Genomic DNA, 24,526 nt, shown 5'->3' on the forward strand with positions numbered 1-24,526 from the left:
GAAAGCTCCTCCCCTCCTCCCTCCCTCTTCTCCCCACCTCTCCCCACCCCTCCTCCTCTGCTCTCACTCACTCTCCAACCACCTTTTTGAGCTCAGAGGAACTAGTCCACAATCACTATGACTAAACCCTTTATGCAAATACCTGACAGTCCTGGTAAAGCAGGAAGTATGTTTTAGACTTGCTCGTGTCAGTGTTTGCGAGAGAGGTTGTAGGTGTGAGCTCATTGCCCAGAGCAGATCTGTAGTAGAGGCAGATGTGTGCTTTGAACCATAGAGGAACTGTGAAGGGGCTAGTGAGAGTCCTGTGCTGGGTGGGAGCGCACCAGCTGTAAAGTGATTACCAACACTTTGACCAACACATGGAAGAGGCTGTCCAGTTCAGGGATTCAAGGTGAAGCAGGAGCATATGTGTGTGTGTGTTTTACCCCCCCCTCCCATACTGCAGCTGTTGGATCCATGTCTCTCATGCAGTTCTGGACTAAATTCTATGCTCAGCTGGGAAGACCGCTTCCTAAGGTACTGTTTGCATCTTGTTCCCATGTATTTTAAGCTGAACGAATTCTGTTGATTTAAGCGCTTGCTGTTTTTATTTTTTATGTCACGGTCAGCTCTTGAATTCTATGAATAGATAAACCTTGTGACCAACTGTAGGCTGTTTGTGTGAAGAGTTTTTTTTTTTTTTTATTGTCCCTGTCAAGGAACTTGATCAGGGTTCATTACTCACCGATTGTTGTATTTTCCTTGAAGTAATTTTACAAATGCTTCCTTTTGATTACAGTGCTGAAGGAGGCAGGCCGATGTTTTCTTTTACTGTATTTTTGTATTTTGAGCTTGGCCTTCTTTGGAATTGAGCTGTTCTATCTTGTTGTAATTGTATTGAGACATTTGTGACAGGTGACAGTCTCCAGCTATATTTAAGTGTATTTTTAAAAAAAAGTTCTGTTTGTGGTAACGCTTACAAAGGCTGGGTTCCTGAACAAGGCTGAGATGTCTTAGATTATGCTCTACACCAAGGCTGAAATTGTCATTCAGCCTTGGTGTAGAGGATGAATGTATTTAATACCAATGGGGGAAAAAAGATCACCTCATTTTTGTTCAGTATATGTTTAGGATAATAACTTCCTATTTCACAGTCTGATGACTTGAGCTCATCAATGAAAGTTGGCCTGTTAGTTTGCAAGTCAGTGAATTTCTTCTTCTGTTGGTAGACCAGTCTGCCAGCCAGCTAACCGCTGCAACTGGCCAGGAATGCTGACAAATTATTATGTGCCACGCTCTATGCTGTCTTCCAGTAAGTGCTAGAACCTGATATCTTGTCAGGCTAAATGGCACTCTTGCCGGTTTTCTGGGTGATTGTTAAGTATGGCCATTGGTGTGCTGCGCTGTAAATAGAGCCTCATTGTTTTTTTGAATTATGATTCATAGACTGCACAGTGTTGGTGAAATTGTGGCAGAGATCAGTCTAATGACTTGATTGGAGCAGGGCTTGCTGAGTCCATTACCAGTGAATTTGTGATTAGTCGATTGGCTAATCTCCCCATGTCAGCATTTCTTCTCTCACCAAAAATTGAGAAAGGGCCCAGTCATAAGTTTCAAGGAATTAAAAATACTTAAAAAAAAAAAAAAGTCATGCAGGAATATCAGTAAATGACAAAATCTAAATGAATTTCTGAACACAGTAGTCAATTGAACATCAGAACATATTTAGTTGCTATAATCAACCCTGCTAAAAATAGTTTAGAGATACAGTCCTACATTGTGTCCACCTGTGCAGAAATCTGAAGCAAAAAGTGTATTCAAAGCCAACAGCAGACACCAGGATTTTCTTAGAGCTTATGTCTTATTTAAGGTACTGATTATTGTTTCAAGACAAGACTGTGAACCTGTCATTTAAGGTGTTGTGTGCAGCAGGGAAGCATCTTGGTGGGCACATGTTGTCAGTTTCCTGGTATTTCGTTAAACCTCAAGTGTGACCCCAGGCGTGTACTTTACGGGAAGTGAATAAACAATGATGGTGAGATTAAGTGTGCGCTTTGCGGGGGGGGGGGGGGGGGGGTCACTGATAAAGAAGACAAAGGTTGGGTGCAAGATATGCATATTCTTAGGCTGCAAAGAGAATTTAGAGGTTCGTGCCTTGCTTGACATGCGTTCTGTCTTTTACCAGCAATGTGTGTAAAGTTCGTTACACTGAAAGCAGCATTGCGTTCAAAGTATCACACTTTCAGTCCAGTTATCCGGTACTAGTTGAACAGACAACATAACCGGGGGACATTAAAGCCAATTATATCTGGCTGTTAAAAAAGTTTCTACTATGAAGCAGGACGCAAGATTCAAAAACTCTGACAGCAGACGGGAAGGAAGACAGCTGCTGAAGGAGCCTGAGTGTACTAATGTTAAAATGAGAAAACTTATCGCACCGCATGGTTTTCTAGTCCTAAAACTGCTTCCCCAAAATGAAGTATTATTTTTTTTATTAGAAAAAAACAATAGAATAATAAAAAAGTATTACTACTTTATGATCATTTGTTCCATTCAAGAAGGCTGTTGAAACTATCTTGGCTTTTTGTACAAGTACCCCAAGTGGGTTGCTGGTTATTGTGAGTCTAGTTTAGGTTTTATTCCCAGGTTGTGACACAAGATCCAAAAAAAGCAGGTCTCTCTATCTGCCCTTATTCTTGTCCTGTTGACTGCTGTAATCTGAAGCAACAATAAATAAATCAGAAATGGGTAGGTGATGACTGTACCCGCTCAAGACGTGTCTTTAGAGCTGTTTCAGGTCTTGATTTTGGGTCAGTTTGCTTTAACTAAATCAAGGCATATGAACAGCACTAAAAAAAGAAAAAAAATTGTTTTATGTAGGATGCAAATTGTTTTGGGCTTCATTGTACCTTACCAGATTACATTTTCTCTCCCCCCTAAGTGTGAAAAAATTTAGGACATTGTTTTCCAGCAAATTATTTTAAGGTCATGCTTAGGTGTCGCAGGTGTTCCTTTACCGGCAATAAAGTCGAAATCTGTCCTGATTTCTCAGCTACCACTCTAATCTGAGTCTCAGATCAGTGTGGTATAGCAGTTCACTGACCAGAGGTGTCAAAGTGTAGGCATGTGTCATGTACAAGGTGAGAATAACATTATTTGAATGAAACATTTCACATGTTCACATGTTTCATACTGATGCAAACCTCCTTTCTTCTTAAGAAGAAACATTTTGCCTAATTTCAGACTTTGCTTTGAAAATTATTTTAGGCTATAAAACCAAAAATATCTTGTCTTCTATAGTACTATCTCACCTTACCGCCAGTGTAGAGTATTGCCCTATAACACATTCACATTTTTCCAGACAAGAATGAATATTTTTTTTAAATAGTTTTTATTTTGAATGTGACTGTTTCAAATGAGAGGATTTACTTCAGTTGCAAGTGTTTTGTGGTGTGCTGTGTTGAAATTTCTGCGTAACAGAGACGTCATCTTGCATCAACACTCCCCTTACATCCACTTTTCTCAGCGCTGAGCATGCAGGCCCCACATAAAACACCAAAACATACACAGTATAATTCTGAGTAAGTCATTTAATGTGCTTTTTTCTGCCTGACAAGCCTTTTCAGAAACTTGACATGGTTTGAATTGTAGAGCCACACAGAAGTTTCAGTTTTTATCTATGGAGCCTTACAATCAACGATTGTAACTCGCTGGTTCCGTATTCACGCTCCGGCACGACAGCGAGCCCGATCATGCAGCCACAATCATGAAGATCTGTCTTCAGTGACCTGAATAATAAGGAGTCCCTGCAGCATACTTTGTCCCCCACAGAGCCCTGATCTCAACATTATGGAGTCAGTCTTAGATGAGGAGACAGTGGACTCTTGGACAGCTTAAATCCACAGAGGAACTGTGGCAAGCTCTCCCAAGATGCTTGAAGCAATGCACCTGTAAAGTACCTAGAAAAACTGCACATGTACTGGGGAGAGCAGGTGCTGTAAATAGTATTGATTTTTTTTTTTTTGACTGCACTTTACATAAGGGTCCATGGCTATTAATGGTACTATTTGTGAAAGGATCCATACTTTGTATTTTTGTACCTAAAATAGCTGCATATGCCCTCAGTGTTTCCCTCTTTGTCTCCTCCTTTGTTTTCTTTTTCTTTGGTATATTTAAACTCTCAAGACACGCATCTATGAATGTCAGCTGATCCTCGTAGTACCCGTCTGGGGGTGGCTTCCTCTTTGTGCAGCCCCTCGAACTGCTTGCTGCTTTCTCTGGTTATCTCGCGTCATTCTTCACTTTTCACTACTTTGCTTTGCTTGATTTTTATTGTTCGCCTGTGTAGTATCTAGTTTCATAGTTTCTAGTAGCCAGCTCCATGTAAGCTTTAGGCTCCTCTGCAGACGCAACTAGAAGAATCGTCCAGCTTCATCATTCAGCTATGAATTGGGACACTTGACATGGCATCCTTTTATTTTCCAGAACACATGAAAACACTGGAAACTTCCAGAAGGCTTGTAAGCAGCAAACTGGCTTTCTTGAGTCAGACTTGGCATGACACGAAGGCCTGCCTGACAGGAGGTAGCTGGACTGAGTATGTCACTTTGATTAGCATAGCTTAGTTGGTGCGTTGCAGACTAGACCAGACTGTCTGTGAGCTAAACAAGGAAATACTTCTGAACTTTAAACCTAGAAAAATGAATACACAATGGAAACAACTCATTATTAATCAGACCATCACCTCAAAATAGAATACGTTCTTGCAGTTCAGTCAAAGAGAGTCAGCCTCAGTTAGAGTTTCCTTATTAGCACTGATTAATGAAATAATAAGGTCAGGGGTAGGTTTCGTCTTAGAGATGATCAAGAGCAGAGCTCTTTGTGAGCTGTGAAGCTGCTAAACTTGTGTGCTTTTTATTGACAGTGGCTGACATTTAAAAGTGTTGTGGATATATTTCCTTTGGTTGGAAAGTTGTGTGAATAAAGGCTCTTATAGACTAGAACAGATGTAAAACTTTCCAAGTATACTGAAATTCAGTGGCTTTTTGACAAATTGGCTCCTTGATCAAAGCTCTGTTTCTGGTTAAGATGATTTATGTCTGCATGTCAGACAGAACCTTCTGTCCACAAAACACTTGTGCTGAACTGTTACACTTCAGACTCATTTAATACTGAAGTCTTTTCTCAACATCAGTTTAATCAACGAGCTAGTTCTTCAAAAAAAAAGAAAAAAAAAAGTCAGCATAAACCTCAAATCTTATGAGGTCAAAGAAAAAGAAAAGCATATAGCTGTGCTGTTAAAGTCACAGCCCAGCAGATATGTCAGGGCAGCCTGACATGCAGACAGTTTGGCATCGCATAATCCATAGAGAAAGAGAAACAGTTTCAGTTACTGGCCCCAGACCCACATCCTAAAAAGACACATAAACACCATCAATCAGGTTCTGTTGACTACACAGTCAACAGCTGACCCCAGTGAGATCAGCCTCAGGTTGTTTCAGTCAGCTGACCATAGGGGTGCTGCGGATTATTTTAAAATTATCCCACCACCCCATCCACATAAACACACCACAGAATCAGACAGATAAGATTTCAGTACACCTAGTTGGGTTGTTGACAGTGTCATGCTGGGTTACACAGTCATTTTACACTACTGACATTACAAAGAACCTTGGCATTTATTAGCTTTTACAACCATCAGTCTGCTGAGTGTGGTGTAGCTCCCACACCTCTGTTCATGCTACTATTACTACTGCTACTACTACTGATATTGTTACAGCAAAATTTTCATGATCTTAAAGCTTTCTCAAAGATGTTTAGACAGGAGTGCTTGATCCAGAGAATGTTGTTGAGCTACATACATATTAATAATTTGTCATGTGTTCTGATTATATAGATAATCTTCCAGCTGCAGAGTTTTTGTGGGAATACAAAACTAAACATAGGAGGAGAAGCCAAAGGGGCGGAGAGAAAAAAAAATTACCAGGAACGGGAAACAAGGGGGACGGACATTTAAAGCCTGGGAGAGAGAAAAAGCAAGAGATGACAGAAATGTAGGTTGTGATCATGAGGTTATTTGAGGTGTGCATGTGAGTTTGTGTGCATGTGTGGGTGTGTAGGGTAAGTGGGAGGCCAGGGTGACTTGTTTCCTGGCCTTGGAAAATTTAGCCAAGCTGGCAGTGTGTAGGAGGGGAAAGCCCTCGGCCTGGCCTGGCCTGGCTGAGGCCTCAGTGTGGCCTTGTATTGAGAGGTTATTGAGTTTGACAGGACGTGGTATAGGACTGTATACAGTAGCTCCCACCTAAATGTTGCTTCTTGGTAGCAGGGTAAGTCTGTATTACAGAAATACTAAATGCAGACAGATTTATTTATTTTATACGGTTTTTTTTTTTTTTTTTTACAAGTGGGAAATTCGTAAGAATCCTTGTCCCCGTTGTTGCACTATTGTCGGCATATCAACTGTTGTCAGCATTTCTGACATGCCAAAGAAAATACCAGTGAAAAGTGACAGCTGACAAGGCCCTGTGTGTTACAGGAGGCATGTGGCTGTCCTTGGATAATATTAGACTTAGTATTGACAACAACAATACAGAGGTTCTGACCATTCCAAACTGAGCAGGAAAAGAAGATGAGGTCTGGTGTTAAACTGGTTTGAGAGGTCATGATTGGAGACTTCCTTGTATGAATGAATCTATCATCAAGGCTAACTATTGTCAGATTGGTCATTATATTAGATATGGCTGTTCCTTGCTTCTCTCATGGCTGTGTGGTGTGAGTAGTACAGATAAATGCTTCTGCTTACTGTAATATGTTGGCAAATATTTATTCTAGCCTTAATTTTGTTGTCACCTTTTACGATTATGGAGTCTCAGGCATTATTTTTTTTTTTTAAGGAGAGGAGTTTGTGTGAAACTGTTTGTTACTCATCATGCAATAAATGCACCAATTTTAACAGATTAAGCGAATAATGAAGCTAAGCTGTTTGTGGGCGGTTTATGTTTAGAATTTATTTTTCCAGTTCTGATTCTTAGAGCTGATAGCCACCATCTTCAACCACAACCACCAACCTCTACTGCTCTGCAGGCATCTTGTGTGCTGGGAAGGCTTGTTGGGGGTGTTTTTTTTACTGCCATGTGCCTACATTAGTCATCAACAGGCAGATAACTGTTATTGTCCGGACACTTAAATACAATATACCGCTTTTGCGGATACATGATGTTTGTATGTTCATATGTGCTGGTAGCTTCTACACAGAGCTTCTCACAGTTAGGTAATTGTGGGTCATCGTTGCAGACGTACGGGCAAGTGGATGCCTATATTTGTGGGTGGGTTCAGCTTTGCTTTAAAGGGAGGATTTAATACTGACTTCACAATTCACAGCAGAGGAGATGCTGAAGTGAAAGAGGAACGTGCGAAAGGCAAAAAAAAAAACAGGATGGTGGACAAGTGATGTGAAAAAACATGTGCATGGACTTTCACCATGTTTCGCTTTTGTACAGGCATACTGCTTTTTTTTCCCCTTATTTTTTTAAACCTATTGCAATGAAATACAATAAACATATTTTTCATTTGCCCACAGAAAGACACATACACACACAAATATTTGCTTTATTGCACAGCAGATACAGAGTGCAAGAGAGAAAGAAAGAGAGGGTGTGAGGCACGATTAGTAGTTATATGATTGTAAGGCTGTGAGCTGTGGAAGGAGCCAGATTACCATCAGAGCAGTTGGAATTCAAGCCTTATCTCTGCTTGGCAGGGCCCGCTCTTAGGAGCAGTAGATGGAGTAGCCCTGGGTACAGGCCTGCCGGGGGACAAACACTGCTGCCTCTGTTACGCTCTGCTTAACAACTCGATTAGCATGGTTCTGAGGTTGGACATGTCTGGGTTAGCACCCACCAGACTGCTGCAGTTTTCTGTGATTCCTCTGTATCAGTTTGGTTGTCTTAATAACAACACTGTATTAGCGCAGCACATGATGTTGCATGGTTTTACAAGATCCTGAAAACCAAGAAATCTCAAAATAATGTAGCACTAAACAATGAACGGCAGGCATACAAATCACATTTTTGTAGAATAGATTAAATTAGTTTATTTTCAAGCTTGGTTGAATTCATTGTGATGCTGCAGATTAAGAACCATTAAGATTTTAAGAGTTTCATAACCCTAACCAGCTTTATGAGGAAAGGTAATGTGACAGTTGTAGGTGTAACTTTGTTTTATGTTTTGTTTTTATATCAAATCTTGGTAAGTGATTTTTTTGGTTTTGTTTGTTTATCAGATCTATATTTGTATCCAAATTCATTTTGTACTATTTCATCAAATTTGTGGTTAAGTCTGTTGCAAGAAAAATAGGCAATACTATTTTTTTTGGTTAAATACATGTGTCTGTGCTTATCCGTGTGCTCCCGCAATTATGCTTCAGTGGAATTATGCCTCTGATCACACTGTGTCCCTTTTCCAAGCTTTGTTGTTTGCTCATCTATCCCAAGTCAAAAGTCCAGAGAATTCAGGGAGCAGGAAAAGGAATGAGAACACAGAATAGCATGAGGTAGGAGGGCACATACTTGACAGAATAAAGAAACCAAATAGAGAAAGGATAGGTGATAGAAGGTGACTAAGTTGTGTGTTTGGAAGTGGTAGTATTTTATTAGGATACCCACTCTATCTTTCCCTCTGTCTCCATACAAAAGCCAGTTGTTCCAGTCAGCTGTCTGCAGGCTAGAGGAACTCTGGAGAGTCTGCTTGCAGAGCTCATGCCTGATCTTGCCCTCAGGAAGCACACACATAGACAAACAAGCACGAGAGGGCTAGATGTAAAGCTCAAAGAGAAAAGGAAAGAGAAAGGAGCAGGGAGAGAGCTGAAGAGCATAAAGTGAGCAGTAAACAGTGATAAGCCCAGCGTGCTTTACAATACACAAACATCCATGTAATAGGTCAATAAGTTGCTTTGTTTCTCTAATGTCAGGGAGCAAAAATATACACATGCATAAGTAAGCACGTGGGGTTGAGACAGTTTTTCTCAGTTTGCTGTTTGTAGTCGTTGCTGTTCACCATTCCTACATGATGTCGTCATGTTAACACTTTGAGCTTTACATCTAGCCCTCTCCTGCTTGTGAAACATTTTCAGTTGAACTGTGAGTAATGGCTACCAGACAGCCATGACAGAAGTTGTTGCAGCTTCTTGATATTAATCAGTAGCAGAAGATTGTTAAAACTGAGTCAGCATCTTAGCCAATGATTCTCTGTGATTATGGACTTTTTTCCTTTCCTTTTTCTTACTTTAGTTCTGTAAACAAAAGCCATCTTCAGTAGCATATTGTGTTTTAACAAAGACCACTTGTGGCTATATAACAATGTTAGCTGAAAAGGTGGGGGGGGGGCTTGGCTTAAAAGACAAGCTCAACATCTTGAGAAATAAGTCTACTTGCTGATTGTCACATGCCCAAGTCATGTGCCTGTACACTAAGTAGGAGTCCTTCATTAACAGCCAGCTATCTGAGTATACCAGAAAAATGGTAGTGGGGGAGGCTGCCTGATGCTCTTTTAAAAGCACATCTAATGAGGGGCTTATTCTGCTAGTTTCCAACACCATATTTTTATTCTTGGACTTCACTAGAGTAGCTTTTGATGATTCACAGTCTAAAATAATCCTTATTTACCTTCTCATCTGTGTGTTATTATTATTATACTTTCCCAAATTGCTGAATAAGCAAGTTAGTCTGTTTGGGAAGTATTCAGGGCTGCCTCGTGGTCCTCTGGTGGGTGTATCTGGAACAGTGGGCTGTGGGAATCTCCACACATGGCCCTGAATGTGTTTATACACAGGCTCATTCATGGACGTCACAACGAGATCCATACTCCCACTCCCAAAAACAGTTTCTCCTCTGGTGAGTTTCTCATTGTCTGCCATGCTCCACCACTCCCATCATTTAATTCCTATCTCTCCAAATACATGTTTACAAGTCTCAGGGGACCTAGGGGTGCCTGTGAGGGGCTAGTTAAGGAACATGGCATGCTAATGGTTTGGAAACGATATGAATAGAGGGGCGACTGGAAGGCAGCCATAGCTGAAATGACAAACATACACACAAGCAGTCTTATTGTGCCTTCCCCTCACGTTCTGTTTTACGTGCTCACTCTCACACATCTGTATGTAATTAGATTTTGTTTTGGCTACTTGTGTTACACCCAAATGAGTATAACTTGACTAAAATCCAGAATGAGTATGGGCCCTTTATTGTCCAAACATCGCTCACATCCATGCTCATTTCACACCTTTATTTCTTTCATGGGTATATACATTATTGCCATTTGGTATTTGTGCTGTGTCTGTTTAAAGCTACTTTCAGCTGCTGTTGCACTCCCTTTATTTTTGCATAAAGCTTGATGGTGAGGGACTGTGTCTGGATGTGGGTATAAATATTGTTTCTTTATTTAGAGATCCACTGAACTCTCTGCCCTAAATTTTGTCCTGTTTTAGAGTTTACCTTTAACATCTCGTCCTTCTTTCTTTGCCTGCAGGACTTGGCCTGCCTTGATGACATCTCCACAAACTCTCTGTTCCCCTCTCCGACTGACTCACTGTCGGAGTATGCTGAACAGTCCTTCATCAGCACAAACAACCTGGACACAGTGCCCACAATCTGGGACGTCACTAATACCACCACACCAGCACAGAGCCAGTTAGAGGTCAGTAACAGGCACTCACACACATGTTATTACCAGAAGAACTGGTTACCACACCTCTAACTCTTAAAGATATAATGTGCTACAGGCTCAGCACTAGGGGAAGTTGGCATTAAATAACAAACAGCAACTAAGGGTTATATTGTCCATTGTATCCTGTAAACACTAGTTCTTCCCTGCCTTACGACCGTGTTGGCAGCCTGGTGGTGAAGTGGTTAGCACTGTCACCTCCGGTTTCCTCCCACACTCCAAAGACATTCACGTGAGGTTAATTGGTGAGTCTAATTGGCTGGAGGTGTGGATGTTAGATAGATAAACCACTTAAATTGTATAAAGGGCTGTTTGAATGGGTGAATGTGGCTTGTAGTTTAAAGCAGTATTTTATAAGACTAGAAAAGCCTGATATAATGTTGATCTAATGTCGTGGCTGTGCACATGTCCATTCTTAAAGTATCAGTTGTGAGTCTATGTGAAAAAACAAAACAAAACTTGTAAGCAGCAGACACAGCTCTCCTCTTGGACGCAAAATCGTGGCTGTCTTGCAGCTATGGAGCCTCTCCCAGCTGTAGACACACTATTTTGCTGCCTACCTATCTAGCAGTACCCAGCATTACTTTTGTTAATTTACAGTTTGTTACAGCTGTGCACCAGTATGATCGCATTTAATACTTCCAACATATTGAAGATTTAAAATGTTAAACTTATCAACACCGGTGAAAATAACTCAGTAATTTTATTAATATTTAAGTCTTTTCTTCATTTGGTGCTGTGGTTGAATAAGGGGCTTTTTCCAGTTGTTAATTTGTCAGACAGTGCATGTAAGAGTTAAATTGTCTTGTTATCTCCTTGGGAAATAGCTGTTGATTGCGATGACCAGTGTTTTGTCTTGTCATTCAGAAATAATGTTTGTATCCATTAGACAAAAAAATAAAAAATAAAAATCTGTGGCATCACAGTGCCAGTAAGTCTCAGTGGTAGACAAAAAAGTATGAACACAATTTTATGCTCTCTAAATCAGTTTCCCGAGGAAAGCTACTTTGTTTTTGAGAGTTGTTCCTCCAGCCATGCTCGCATTCCTGTTAAGCTCTCTTCCAATTAGATGGCTCCGTGGATATCTTTTTGATATGATCAGAGTACATTTATTTTCCCTGCTTTCTGAAAGCCTTTTTATTTTTTCCTTTTCATTCTGCCCTCATTTCATTCATTACGTTTCCCAGACACACTTGCCTTTATCTGCCTTTTGTTGTTGTTGTTGTTGTTGTCATTGCTGGCTTTTCACTGCCAGTCAAACAAATTACATTTTGTTTAGTGCAGCTTTATGAGGCATCCATGAAGTGCCCTCTCGCTCTCATGCATATGCATATAGACACAAATGCAAAGAGGGATTACGTTCTTCTTTCTTTGTTTTAATGCTTTTTTTGGCACAGTGTTTTATTTGAGTTTGTATTTCTTTATTTTATGTTTTGTTGACAGCAGAATGGCACCAGCAGGTTTCAAGGCTTGGCCAGTTTGGAGGATATATCTGCTATTATCAGCACCCCACCTTTAGGAGGATTCCAGGTAGCCACACCAATCTCTCCAGTCTGATGTTTAAGTTCAACCACACTAACTCTTTGAGCTTATTCATCAGTGATGTAGAACTGTATAGGCTATGTTTTAGGTCTTATTTGCAGCAGCTGCAGCAGTATCCTTTGTTTTACACTGAAAACGTAACATGCTACATATGTGGGGATCACACTGAAGTTAGCAGAACTTCATGTGGAAAGTCTTACCATCTGTATTACCACAGATGATGAAAGCATGGCTGCATATTGTACATTCTGCACATGTACATTACATAGAAAAGAGATGATACCATGTACTTTAACAAGAGTCATTATAATGTTCACCTTTCGAAAAGAGCTTTTCTGCATTTCCACTTTCTCCAATAATATTAAACACATAAAGCACCCCTTTGTCTATAGTTGCTTGCTTATTTTTTTTTGTTTTGTTTTCAAATCTCATTCAGTCTCTTAACTGGCTTCATGCATTTTTTCCACTTGTTATTTTGCTAATTTTCTGGTTAACGTCACCCCTTCACCTACTTCTAAACTTCAGTCTCTTTCCTAACTTGTCTTCACTTAAGCTGAAACCACAGATTATTCCAAAATGCACTGATTGCTATAGTGATTACAGTACTGAGCTCTCCGTGGTGTTTGCAGGCTCAGACAACCCCAGCAGCAGCAGCAGCAGCAGAGGAGGAAGAGGAGGCTGAGGAAGAAGAAGCAGAGGAATTGGGACATGTAGACACATATGCTGAGTACAAACCTTCCAAATGTAGGCCACATGAATGGACTTCAGTATCCATTCACTCATTAGTTCATCTGCTTTTTTTTTTTTTTTTTTTCTTCTAATACAACAAGACACTCAGTTTATGGTTAACATGTTTTTTCCTGTCTTCAGCCAATATAGGAATTTCTCATCCTGACATAGTGGTGGAAACCAACACGCTATCCAGTGTCCCTCCTCCTGACATCACATACACTCTGTCCATCCCCGAGTCAACTATTAACAATGGCCTGCTGTCTGCTCTGCAGCTAGAGGCTATCATATATGCCTGCCAGGTACACACCAGCACACAATACGTGACACACTTTTAATGTTGTGACTATGCAGGCATTTTGTTCATGCATTTGTTTCCTTTGCACCAACAGCAACATGAAGTGATCCTTCAGAATAACCACAGGGCAGGCTTCCTGATCGGAGATGGGGCAGGGGTCGGAAAGGGACGCACTGTGGCAGGAATCATCCTAGAGAACTACCTTAAGGGAAGAAAAAAAGCATTATGGTAAGAGTGATATACACACATGCTATAAGGGATGTGCCAGTAGGGGCCTCTCTGCATAGTCTGTTTTTTTAAAACAAGGCACATTTAACAATTTTCAGACAATGGAAAAAGAAAAATTGCATGGGTTAATGTAACTCTCCCTTACCTAAGTTTTTATATTTGATTTATGTATATTTTTGCACTCATCGTTGACACTCACTTTGATGTTTAGTCACTGTAGATTACATTTTTTTTCTTGCTGCTGTAGCACAATAATTTCCCTTGTGGGATCAATAAAGTATCTGTCTATCTTAAATGGTGACTTTTTTTTTTAATCTTCTTCATAGCGCGATCACATGAACAGTTCTGGGAAAGAAAGTCAAAAGGCATTTGAAATCGGCCTACGGAAAATGTTTGTAGACCGTGTGCTCGAAGTAATTTCAAAACTATATAAGGGAGTTCAGAAAGTTAAGTTGGGGGCAGAAACTACTTTCATTTGGATTCAGCATCTACAAATATTAAGACAAAATATCTCCTCGGAACACTTGAGTGTAGCTTCTAGCAAAGCAGTTATAAAGAATTTACTTAAGTCAGACACACAAGCTTCACAGTACTGGCACAATATTACAGAACAGAAGGAATCACCTTCTACATGTGGTTAGATTTAAGAAAAGCAGAAAACATATTTCCCCAGTGTGCCCTTCTTTTGTTTAAATTTTTTTCCCTTTTTTTCTGTCCTAAATCATAAAAATACTCCACTTTGTGTTTTTGTGTTCTTCAATTACACTGAAAAAAATTGTAAAAATCACTTGAGGAAAAAAGGATATACCTAATCAGAGTTGTGATTAAAAAGAATAGATTTTTCTGATTGTGATTTTTGTCCATCTGTTTGCCATGTCACACTGAGCATGCACAGTAGGAGCTAGCTTGTGCAGAAGCGGGCTGATTTTTTTATTTTTTTTTTTCCCTGCCCTCAGGTTCAGCATATCCAATGACCTGAAATTTGATGCAGAGAGAGATCTCAAAGACATAGATGCACCGAATATTCCTGTACATGCTTTAAACAAGGTGAGTTTAGGTGAAATTAGTGGGGCAAACTGAGAAAATTAGAACAGCCCCCCCCCCCCACTGTTATTAAGTGTGCATCAAGGCAAAATATGAAACAGAAACAAAGCATATTATAAGTTTTAAATGTTTAATTTGTTATGACAGATAAAGTACGGTGACACAGCTACCTCAGAAGGAGTCTTGTTTGCAACTTACTCTGCGCTGATTGGAGAGAGCCAAGCAGGAGGCCAGCATCGGACGAGAATTAAACAGATCTTGGATTGGTGCAAACCAGACTTTGACGGAGTTGTATCCTTTCAATCTCACATGCCTTGTCCATCTAGCGCAAACTGCCCTTTGATTGTTCCATGCGCTGTTGTGATTGAATTGTAACAGCCTCACGTCCAGCAGTGGCTTTGCACAAAGTGCTATTGCATGTTGGTGTTGTTTGCCCTTGACTTCACACCAATATAGATTATTTTTGATGAATGCCACAAAGCCAAGAATGCCACATCTACAAAGATGGGCAAAGCAGTGCTTGACCTGCAAAACAAACTGCCGCAGGCCAGAGTGGTGTATGCTAGTGCCACAGGTAGGCTGACATACAAACACACGCACTCACATGGGAGAAAAAAAACACAATAGAAGACTTTAAATCATAGATTTCTGTCGTGTCTGTTCCAGGTGCCTCTGAGCCAAAGAACATGATTTATATGAGCCGACTAGGAATTTGGGGTGAGGGCACACCCTTCCGAACCTTTGATGACTTCCTGCATTCCATTGAGAAGAGGTTTGTAGGATGAAATTCAAGTATTCATTTGGATCCGTATCTTCAAATTACTGGAACATTCCTTTTATAGTCAGCTTGTGGGAATGGCTGTTGACCTATGATTAAATTATGTTGAATAATTTATTTATGTACAGAGGTGTCGGGGCCATGGAGATTGTGGCCATGGACATGAAAGTGAGTGGCATGTACATTGCGAGACAGCTGAGCTTCTCTGGGGTGTCTTTCCACGTTGAAGAGATTGCGCTGGACAGTGGCTTCAAAGAGGTCTATAATAAAGCTGCCAGACTGGTGAGCCTCGCAAAAGGAAATTCAGTGACTGTGTCTGCTATATTTATGTGTTCTTATTTGGTGTAAGAAAAATGACAGAACTCTAAACTGATCATTCACATCTGGAATCTGTTTCCAGTGGGCCGAGGCATTGAAAACATTCATGCAGGCAGCTGATGAGCTGGGCTTGGTCAGCAGGAAGTCTCTCTGGGGTCAATTCTGGTCGTCTCACCAGCGCTTCTTCAAATATCTCTGTATCGCTGCCAAGGTCCGCTCCTTGGTGGAGCTGGCCCAAAAAGAGCTGGACGCTGGGAAGGTGAGCACAACGCACTTGGAATATTTAGCGTATAGACTGTATGTGTAACAGGGCTAATTTGCAGCATAGCTTTGTCAGTTCTGCATGTTCTGAAACTACAAGGGTTTTTTCAGTTCCCTGTGAACAACTTGGCTTAATTTCCTTCTGTTGTTTTAGAATTCCACATGGAATTTTATCTTTTTTTTTTTTTTATCGTGATAGCAGAAATGAGTCCTCGTAGAAGTTTACTTTAGGTAACACCTCTGGGTTATTGATGTGCATTTGTGTGTTACCCACTGCAGTGCATTGTTATTGGACTCCAGTCTACCGGAGAATCGCGCACCAGAGAAGTCTTGGATGAGAATGATGGGCATCTGGACAGATTTGTTTCTGCAGCCGAGTAAGTGAAGAGAATATTTTGTCTGTTGGTTTTCGTGTTTCTGTGGCGATGGCTACATACTGACAAAAATGACTGCCCTTATCTGAGTGCCATACTTTCAAAACTAAACGCCTAGCTACAGGTGATAACTTTGATGCTATTGCTGAAAACCATCGTCTGTTTCGGCTTCTTGTTTCTTGAAGCTGCCAAATAACAAGCCAGTTTCAGGGAGATCATGTCCTCACCACATATATTCATACAATAATAAGTATTCAGGTCATGTGTCTCCTCCATTTATCCTCAGACAAAGCAGACAACCTTTTATTAGCTGCTAATTGACCAATGTCTCATTTGTGAAAAATAAGAAAAGGAAGTTCTGAGTACTCTGATCTTGGTTGACCTTAAAGCTGTCATAGCAGACATGCCTTAAAGTCTGAACGTATTAGTTCGCACCCAGCATTTTCATCTGCCCGTCAACACCTGGCAACAATAATGAGGCCACATCAGGAATGCTTGGAGTCCCTGACTACCACAACTGCCTTGTGTTCTCTTGATTGCTTTGCTGTCAGATTTAAAGTCTCTTTTTTTTTCCCTCTTCTTTGCTCCAGGGGAGTTTTCCGATCTCTTGTAACAAAGCATTTCCCTTCAGAGAAGCAGAGGAGGGAAAAGGCACCAGGCAACAAGAGAAAACGTAAGTGGAGATGAAGATTTAATACACCACAACAGCATGTTCAAAAATTATTATTATTATTTTTTTTTTTACAATTATTATATATAGCTAGTGTTCAGCTGACATTCCTGCAGTTAATGTAGCAGTAAAAGTACTCATTTTGTTTGTTTACATATTGTATTTGTTGTTTGGCCTAGCAACTAGCACTGTTTATTCTCAGTGAAATACCCATATTTTTAGATTTTACATCTATTTTTGGCTTCTAATAAGCTCTGGGAATGATGATGCAAAAGTTAGAAAGGGTTTTTTGTGTTTTTTTAACTCCAATATCATGCTATCTATCACTACTAATCAGGAAAACCTAGAGGTCGCCAGCCCAAGGTACCCAAGCACAGTGTGGACAACAGCGGTGTGATCAACATCACTGATGACAGCAGTAGCGACTCTGATGGCATAGACACAGACTCCAACTCTTCACCAGACTCACTGCTAGATAATGACGATGTCATCTTTGTGAACCAGACAAGCTACCAGACAGGTAGCGACCTGTTCTGTTTATTTATTTGTTGTCCTTCGGCTTGTGTTGACAGTAGGAATGATATGCTAGAAGTCTGTCAGTCTGTTTGTCATTCAAACAGATGCACATCTACACTTTTCACTTGATAGCTGTCACTGTAGCCTGACATACCCTGCTATTTTTATGACCCAACCAGCAAGGGATATATTGTTAATATCCTCCTCTGCTTTGTATTTACAGCCAGAATAGAGGAAATGAAGCAGGACCTCCTCAACAAAATAGCAGGACTGGCAAACGAACTACCTCTCAACACCTTGGATGAGCTCATTGATTTGTTTGGTGGACCAGATAAAGTCTCTGAGGTATGACCGTCAACTAAAAACTAACCAGCAGCATCAGACATTCAGTTGTCACCCCGGCATTTGTAGTGAGTGTATTAATACTTTTTCTCTTCAGATGACTGGTCGTAAGGGTCGTGTGGTGCGACGTCCTGATGGCACTGTCCGTTACGAGTCACGAGCTGAGCAAGGGCTTACGATTGACCATATTAATATCAAGGAGAAAGATCGCTTCATGAACGGAGAGAAGGTCAGATGTGTTGCAGTACAAAAATCAGTTTTTTCGCGATTTGAAGGGTTTCAGAACAGGGTTTCAATGATTCTTTCTCCACCAATAAACTAAAACCTGTTTCCTGTAGTTGGTGGCTATCATCTCAGAAGCAGCGAGCTCTGGGATTTCCCTGCAGGCGGACAAGAGAGTGAAAAACCAGAGACGTAGGGTTCACATGACCCTGGAGCTGCCTTGGAGTGCAGACAGGGCTATTCAGCAGTTTGGTAAGTCAAGAAATGTAATCTAACAATGAGCCTTTAACAGTTAAAGAGGAGTATATGATTGGAAATAAAAAAGAGAGGACATTCTTTGTGTTATTAACTTTCATAAGGAATTTAGGAACCTTTTTTTTTTAGGGTGAATCTTTTGTCTTTCAAGATAGAAAAATCAGTTGTCTGGTTAAGTTTGTGTGAGACCTCACAGTGTCAGCTGATATGTGGCTTCAGTACAGTCGTTCATCAGTGTCAAAGTTTATCAATGACTGAAGTTTTTTTTCTTCTTCTACTCGATGAATGTTGTAACCAGTTAAAAGACGTCAAGACAATTTTGTCCAGTTACGTCAGCTTTCTGTTTTTTACTTCCTTCTAAATTTACGTCTGTGACAAGCAGCAGCAGCAGCATTGAGGTGAAAGGCTGATAGAAGAATGAGAAGAAATTTGAAGAAGTGTTTTTTTTCTGTTATTCTGATGTTGTGATATTCAAATTGGGACAAATGTCTCACTGAAGCTGTGGTTTCATTCAGTTACTCCGTTGTGTGGGCTGAACATTTGACCTTTAAACCTGTTACAGCTGTTAATCTTTTAGTAATTAATATCAGATATACAATCAGTATTTGATTTTTTTTTTTTCTTCCTGAATTTTTCATACACATGCCATCGCAGAGCAGTGGATGAATAATGGCATTCATTTTCTGCTTAAATTGTATAACTGATTCTTCATTTTATCATGGCCAGAAACTTAGTTTGGCACTTACACACACACACACACACACACACACACACACACACTCTATAAACACAGACATTTTGTCATGAGATATTCTATGGAAGCTGAAGGGACTTCCTTAGAACAGTCTTATGTAAAGAGTTTTTGTTTTCATTTAGGTGGGCGGAGTTAGGTTTCAAATCAGTTTTCAGTCATTTGACTGCAGATCTTATCATGTCACCAAAAATGTCCCCTTTGTACTTTTCTAATTAATTTCTTCTAATCATGGCCCACTACAATCTGAAATCAGTAACTTGTATGTGTTATTGTATTTAAATCAGTCTGTTTTATAGTTAGCCGAGAGCAGAGCCTGTTACATAAGAAATAAGCTGGCGTAAGCCTGTTGCCGTCACGAAACTGTACACTGTCTGATTTTTGCTAACTGTAGGGAACTAGCATGCCTGTGAAGGTACGTGTGTTATTTATCTGTGCAAAAACTTTACAGGGTGTCTGTTCGCATTAAAAGGTTTATCTGTAAAGTTAAAATGTTCAGATTTAAGGGTTTAACAGTGGTCAGACTGCAGTCTTAATATCTCTAAATGTTTTAATTATACAAAAAAATGTCTTGTTAATATTTTATTCTTGTTTTTCCAGGTCGAACTCATCGGTCCAATCAGGTGACAGCCCCTGAGTACATCTTCCTCATCTCAGAGTTGGCAGGGGAGAGACGTTTTGCCTCCATTGTGGCTAAGAGACTAGAGAGTCTGGTAAATATCATCAGCCTTTCAGTTGTGCGTGGGTTGGTGTTGCATTTGCTGTTGTTATTTTGCACAATTATCTTGAAGTCTCTCTCAGGGGGAAATAATTGTTTATATGTTGTTGTCTTATGGAGTGTGAGAAGAATTGTTTCACTGTAAACAGAGACGATCTGCGTTTTGTGTTTATTGATCTCTGTGCTCTGGGCTGTTCGTGACTCTGCCATTAGTTTCTTCATCCTGCCCTCACCCTCTGTCCTTCCTGTTCTGTGGGATATTCCCTAGTCTTAAAGCTCTCCATATTCTCTTTTATTGTTGGTTCCCTTGATGTTACATCAACTTTTCTCCACAAACCTCAGGAGATTCTGGGTCTTTCCCTTCTCGAGTTCAATAACGGAAAACTGAACAAGCAGAAAAAGCAAAAGAGGTTGTTTGGATAATTTATAAGTTTAGTTATTTTCCATAATTATCGATGCATTTCTGCACTAGCAGTCATTTATTTCCATAATGACACAGCATGACGGTTCTTTTGGGAACAGGGCAAAGAGGGTGCAAGGGGATGGTGGTTACAGGAAGTCATTCCTGCATTTGCCAACTGCTTGTGGTAACTCTGTATCAAGAATAGGTCATGTCGTCTGCCTGCCTGCTTAAACTTGATACAACTCCAGTGCACACAAACACGTTTCAGTCCAACTGAACAGCTGAATACCTTTGCAACAGTCTGACTCCAGATCAGCAGTGAAATCATTGGCTAAGGCCTTCATTTGTTTTGGTATCTTAAGGTTTTTTGTTTTTTTTTTCTGTGTGGGCAGAGCTACCAGCTCGCTTTAAGGCTGATCTGCTGTTGGCTCAGCTTGGTTTAAATTTTCTGTTAACTTTGTTTCTTAGCTCTATCACACTTTGGACTCAGTGCACACTCGATCTTGTTGCAGAATGTTTGAAGATTAACTGAACCACGATACCATGTCAGCATGTATTTAAAGAAAACTTTTGTTTTCACACCTGAACCTCAGGGGCTTCCTTTGGCACGCTGGGCCAAGAGCAGGCTCTGCATCCTCGTGCATTTGCACTGTGTGTGTGTGTGTGTGTGTGTGTGTGTGTGTGTGTGTGTGTGTGTGTGTGTGTGTGTGTGTGTCCTTGTTTCACTGTTGTTTTTGACTGTGTTATATGGTTCACACCCATTGCCGGTGTATTACAGAATTGCATCAGACCTATTATATTAACTCAATTGATGAATGTCAATATCAATGTCAAATAAGCAAGTTGAGTATTTTTAAAGTATTTTTCCATATTACAGCAATATGAACTCATATATGAACTCAGATTAAAACATTATTTATGGTTTAAAGGACTACAGAGCCACAGTAAATTTATATTGCAAGGTCATATCTATCCTATATCATTTATATACTAGAAACCACATGAGTAGAATTGCACTCTGAGGCTGAGCAGTGAAACCAGATTTTATAACTCCCAGCAGTTTCTGACCAGCAACACTGACTCTGGCTCTGTTAGTGTGAATGCTGTGAAAGATGTGACTGTAATACTTCTAATAACGGTAAGGTGATAACGATCTGATAATAACACTGTTTGTAATCCACTGTGCAGGGTGCATTAACACATGGAGACAGACGAGCCACTGAATCCAGAGACCTGAGCAGGTACAATTTTGAGAACAAGGTAGGCACATTTAAGAAGCTTTGAAAATTATACTATGATCCTTCAATCCAAAATATGTTTCCTCTTCTTTATGTAGCCTTGTGAAAAGCCTTGTGAGGTAATATGTCTTTACTAGTTACATCTCACCTTTTCTTTGCAGTATGGTACCAAGGCTCTGGATAAAATCACCAAAGCAATTCTCGGCTTCATAGATAACAAGGTGCCCCCTCCCAAAGGCTACCCAGGGGGCGATGCCATGTTCTTCAGAGGTATGTTTGTATTTTGGTTGACTGTAAGCAGAGAACATCTTCAGCAAATTAAAGTTTAGTAGAAAATCTCTTTTTTTTCTTTGCTTCCAGACATGAAAGCTGGAATGGTTGATGTTGGCATTTTATGTAAGGAGCCCCGCATTGGAAACAACAATGAGAAAGGTAGGGTACCCAAGAGGCATGCAGGCAGATTTTTACCAGTGTGTCTGGTATTTGAAATGAATAAATATACTTTAAAATTTTATTTAATCATTGTGTGTTTTTTGTTTTGTCTGTTTGTTTTCAGACTGCAGCATCACTAAGTTCCTAAATCGCATCCTGGGTCTGGAGGTCCACAAGCAGAACTACCTGTTCCAATACTTCACTGACAACTTTGACTATCTAATTGAGAAGGATAAAAAGGAGGGAAAATATGACATGGGAATTCTAGGTAACTCTAAAACACAAGGCGTACTATATGTAGTCAGGAGCTAACGTTATTAATCAGAAAAGTCAGCATTCCTTTCTTTATGTCTGTTAATACATTCATTTTTTAAAAAGGAGATGAAGTCTTCATTGCTTTTGTCTGCTCTGTCCCTGCCAGACCTTGCTCCAGGTAATGATGAAATTTATGAGGAGACACAGGAAACTTTCTTGACAGCTGGAAATCCTCAGGATGGTCAGGTTGTTCTTTATAAGGTAGGCTAACTTCATCTCAGGTTAAATATTGGAATAGGATACATGTCATCTTAAATCTGAATTTAAAAAGTATGTACTTAATTATATTTTGACTTGTTCTAGTGTTCACTGTGCAGCCCTCTAGCATCATCAGCACTAATCACTATAAACAGATACCTGCAGACAGCTGATGGCACAGCAGTACAGTGGCTTGTGTGCGAACTCTCCGGCAGCATAACATTTAGCAAAATGAAGTGTTGCTTGATATGCCATTATCAGTCAGAAACATTCAAAGCAGAGGCGCGATAAAGCATCTGAAGTAAAAGACAACTGTATAAAACATGTAAAACATGAATACATAGGCCAGGAGGAAGGCTATGCTAGGCCCATGTTAGGCAGCGTTGCCCGTAATGGCAGCACTATTATATGATGTTGCCATGGTGGGAAAAAAGAGAGAAAATCTAGCTAATGTTAAAAAAAATAATTGTATTTTTTATTACCATGTTTCATAGTGTAGACTTATAATTTTGATCCTCTAGTTAATGTTCTTGCAGTTTATTATTAATTAATTATGTATTAATATGAAAACATTTAACTATCTGTTTAACTATCAGTACACTTAATGTAGCACAGGAGCAGAACTGCTGTTAGCACTGTTGCCTCACAGCATGTGTCTGCGTGCGTTCTCTCCGGGGAGTCCGGCTTTCTCCCACATCTGTAATTCCCACAAATGCAGCTACAGATGAAATAATAAATATCAGTGGCTAACGATTTATTTAGATTTTGACAAGACTTGCACTCTTACATCAATAAAATTAGTTCCATATAAGCTGCACTCCCACAGGTAACTCAAGCAACTACCTCTGTAGTTAAGAGTTTTGATTGATGTTACTGTGCCAGTGATTAGCCTGTGATCACACACACACACACACACACACACACACACTTGGCCCTGGGGCTGTGGAGCCTACTGTATGTAGATGCTAGCGTGAGGTGGGAACAGGATAATTATTGGTAGCCTCTGCTTTTAGTTGTTGGTTGCAGGCTAACCTACAGTTGACATTTCAAAGCTGGCAGCCACTCAGGACTCTGCACAACAGGACCAGTTTAACCAGAATAGAGAGCACAATGCATACATGGATTAATGTGGTTATGTTGTCTCATTTAACTATAAATGTTGTTAGAGTTTCTGAAAAAAAAACCGTCATGTCACCTCTGTGTAGGTGACAGCTGCTTGACTGCCTTGCTTTCACAGCGCATGTTTTAGCTTCGGATCTTTTTCCTCCTACAGATCAGTGTGGACAGGGGCATGCCCTGGGAAGAGGCCTACAACAGGTCACTCAACCTCAGCGGGTCTGACGAGGGATTCTACCTGTCTCTGAAGGTGAGTCCATGTTATGATAAACTATTGAAATGATTTTGTCCCTATGGTAGTGCAAAAAGAAAAAAAAGTCTCACTCTGTGGCCTCTCTTCACAGCTTCGAGGTAACCATCCATGTGTGCTTCTAGCTGAGCAAGGAAGAGGAAAGAACTTCGTTATCTACAAGCCCAACATCGGCAAGCAGACTCACCCTGAAGGCCTGGATAAACTACACCAACGTTACAGGAAGGTAAGGGCTTCACAATCTATTAGTTGTGTCTTTAGGTAAGACTATCACTGTGTTTGATTTTGTTTTTTCAAGTTGGCATTTAAAGGTTTTTGGTTTGGCAAACATATATATGGTCTCTGCTGCCATCCTGTGGACATTCAAGTGTGCTGAACCCGCCAAGGCTTCAGGCTCTCAAGAGATAAAGTGTAGCAACATTTTACAGACTTTTAAAACCACTAACATTATATCTTAACAAATTTAAAGAAAGAGATGAGTGCTATAATTTTCTTTATAATTCTGTTGTTTATTAAGCCTATAGTTGTTACCCTTCCCAGCTTAATTAACAGATGATTAATGACCTTTCACCAGAAACTTATAAGTTACTTTTCTCTTGGACACAATCACTGATTATAAATGAGAAAGGGCTGTGGTTTGAGGTTTGTTTTGAACTTGAAAGTCTCAGTTCTGCATTGGTAAAAATAATGAGAATATGGTGACTTCTTGGCTGACAATTATGTTTTTGCATTTTTTTTAGGTGACCCCTGAGGAAGCCAAGGACTGCTGGGAGAACCAATTCACCTTCTCTTTTAAGAAGTGCAGTCATGCCAACTGGTAAGTAGGAATC

The 24,526-nt window shown here is 40.1% G+C and overlaps 1 protein-coding gene across 2 annotated transcripts in view; it reads left to right on the forward strand.

Moving 5' to 3' along the window:
- Positions 1-24,526, forward strand: part of sbno2b (strawberry notch homolog 2b) — a 60,689-nt gene that overhangs the window by 32,775 nt on the left and 3,388 nt on the right. Inside the window, exons 5-30 of one of the 2 annotated variants that reach the window (XM_030727658.1) lie at positions 10,504-10,671; positions 12,142-12,228; positions 12,870-12,984; positions 13,111-13,271; positions 13,362-13,495; positions 14,452-14,542; positions 14,687-14,830; positions 14,996-15,113; positions 15,206-15,311; positions 15,446-15,599; positions 15,718-15,894; positions 16,176-16,273; positions 16,861-16,943; positions 17,278-17,460; positions 17,680-17,801; positions 17,896-18,027; positions 18,137-18,272; positions 19,627-19,739; positions 21,336-21,407; positions 21,547-21,655; positions 21,746-21,817; positions 21,942-22,085; positions 22,239-22,333; positions 23,604-23,696; positions 23,791-23,922; positions 24,437-24,513. In XM_030727658.1, coding sequence (XP_030583518.1) covers positions 10,504-10,671; positions 12,142-12,228; positions 12,870-12,984; positions 13,111-13,271; positions 13,362-13,495; positions 14,452-14,542; positions 14,687-14,830; positions 14,996-15,113; positions 15,206-15,311; positions 15,446-15,599; positions 15,718-15,894; positions 16,176-16,273; positions 16,861-16,943; positions 17,278-17,460; positions 17,680-17,801; positions 17,896-18,027; positions 18,137-18,272; positions 19,627-19,739; positions 21,336-21,407; positions 21,547-21,655; positions 21,746-21,817; positions 21,942-22,085; positions 22,239-22,333; positions 23,604-23,696; positions 23,791-23,922; positions 24,437-24,513 — 3,116 coding nt within the window. The remainder of the gene's footprint in view (positions 1-10,503; positions 10,672-12,141; positions 12,229-12,869; positions 12,985-13,110; positions 13,272-13,361; positions 13,496-14,451; positions 14,543-14,686; positions 14,831-14,995; positions 15,114-15,205; positions 15,312-15,445; positions 15,600-15,717; positions 15,895-16,175; positions 16,274-16,860; positions 16,944-17,277; positions 17,461-17,679; positions 17,802-17,895; positions 18,028-18,136; positions 18,273-19,626; positions 19,740-21,335; positions 21,408-21,546; positions 21,656-21,745; positions 21,818-21,941; positions 22,086-22,238; positions 22,334-23,603; positions 23,697-23,790; positions 23,923-24,436; positions 24,514-24,526) is intronic. The other variant, XM_030727659.1, reaches the window with a different exon arrangement.

The sequence above is a fragment of the Archocentrus centrarchus genome, chromosome 4, assembly GCF_007364275.1.
Source record: "Archocentrus centrarchus isolate MPI-CPG fArcCen1 chromosome 4, fArcCen1, whole genome shotgun sequence".
Classification (NCBI taxonomy): Eukaryota; Metazoa; Chordata; class Actinopteri; order Cichliformes; family Cichlidae; genus Archocentrus; species Archocentrus centrarchus.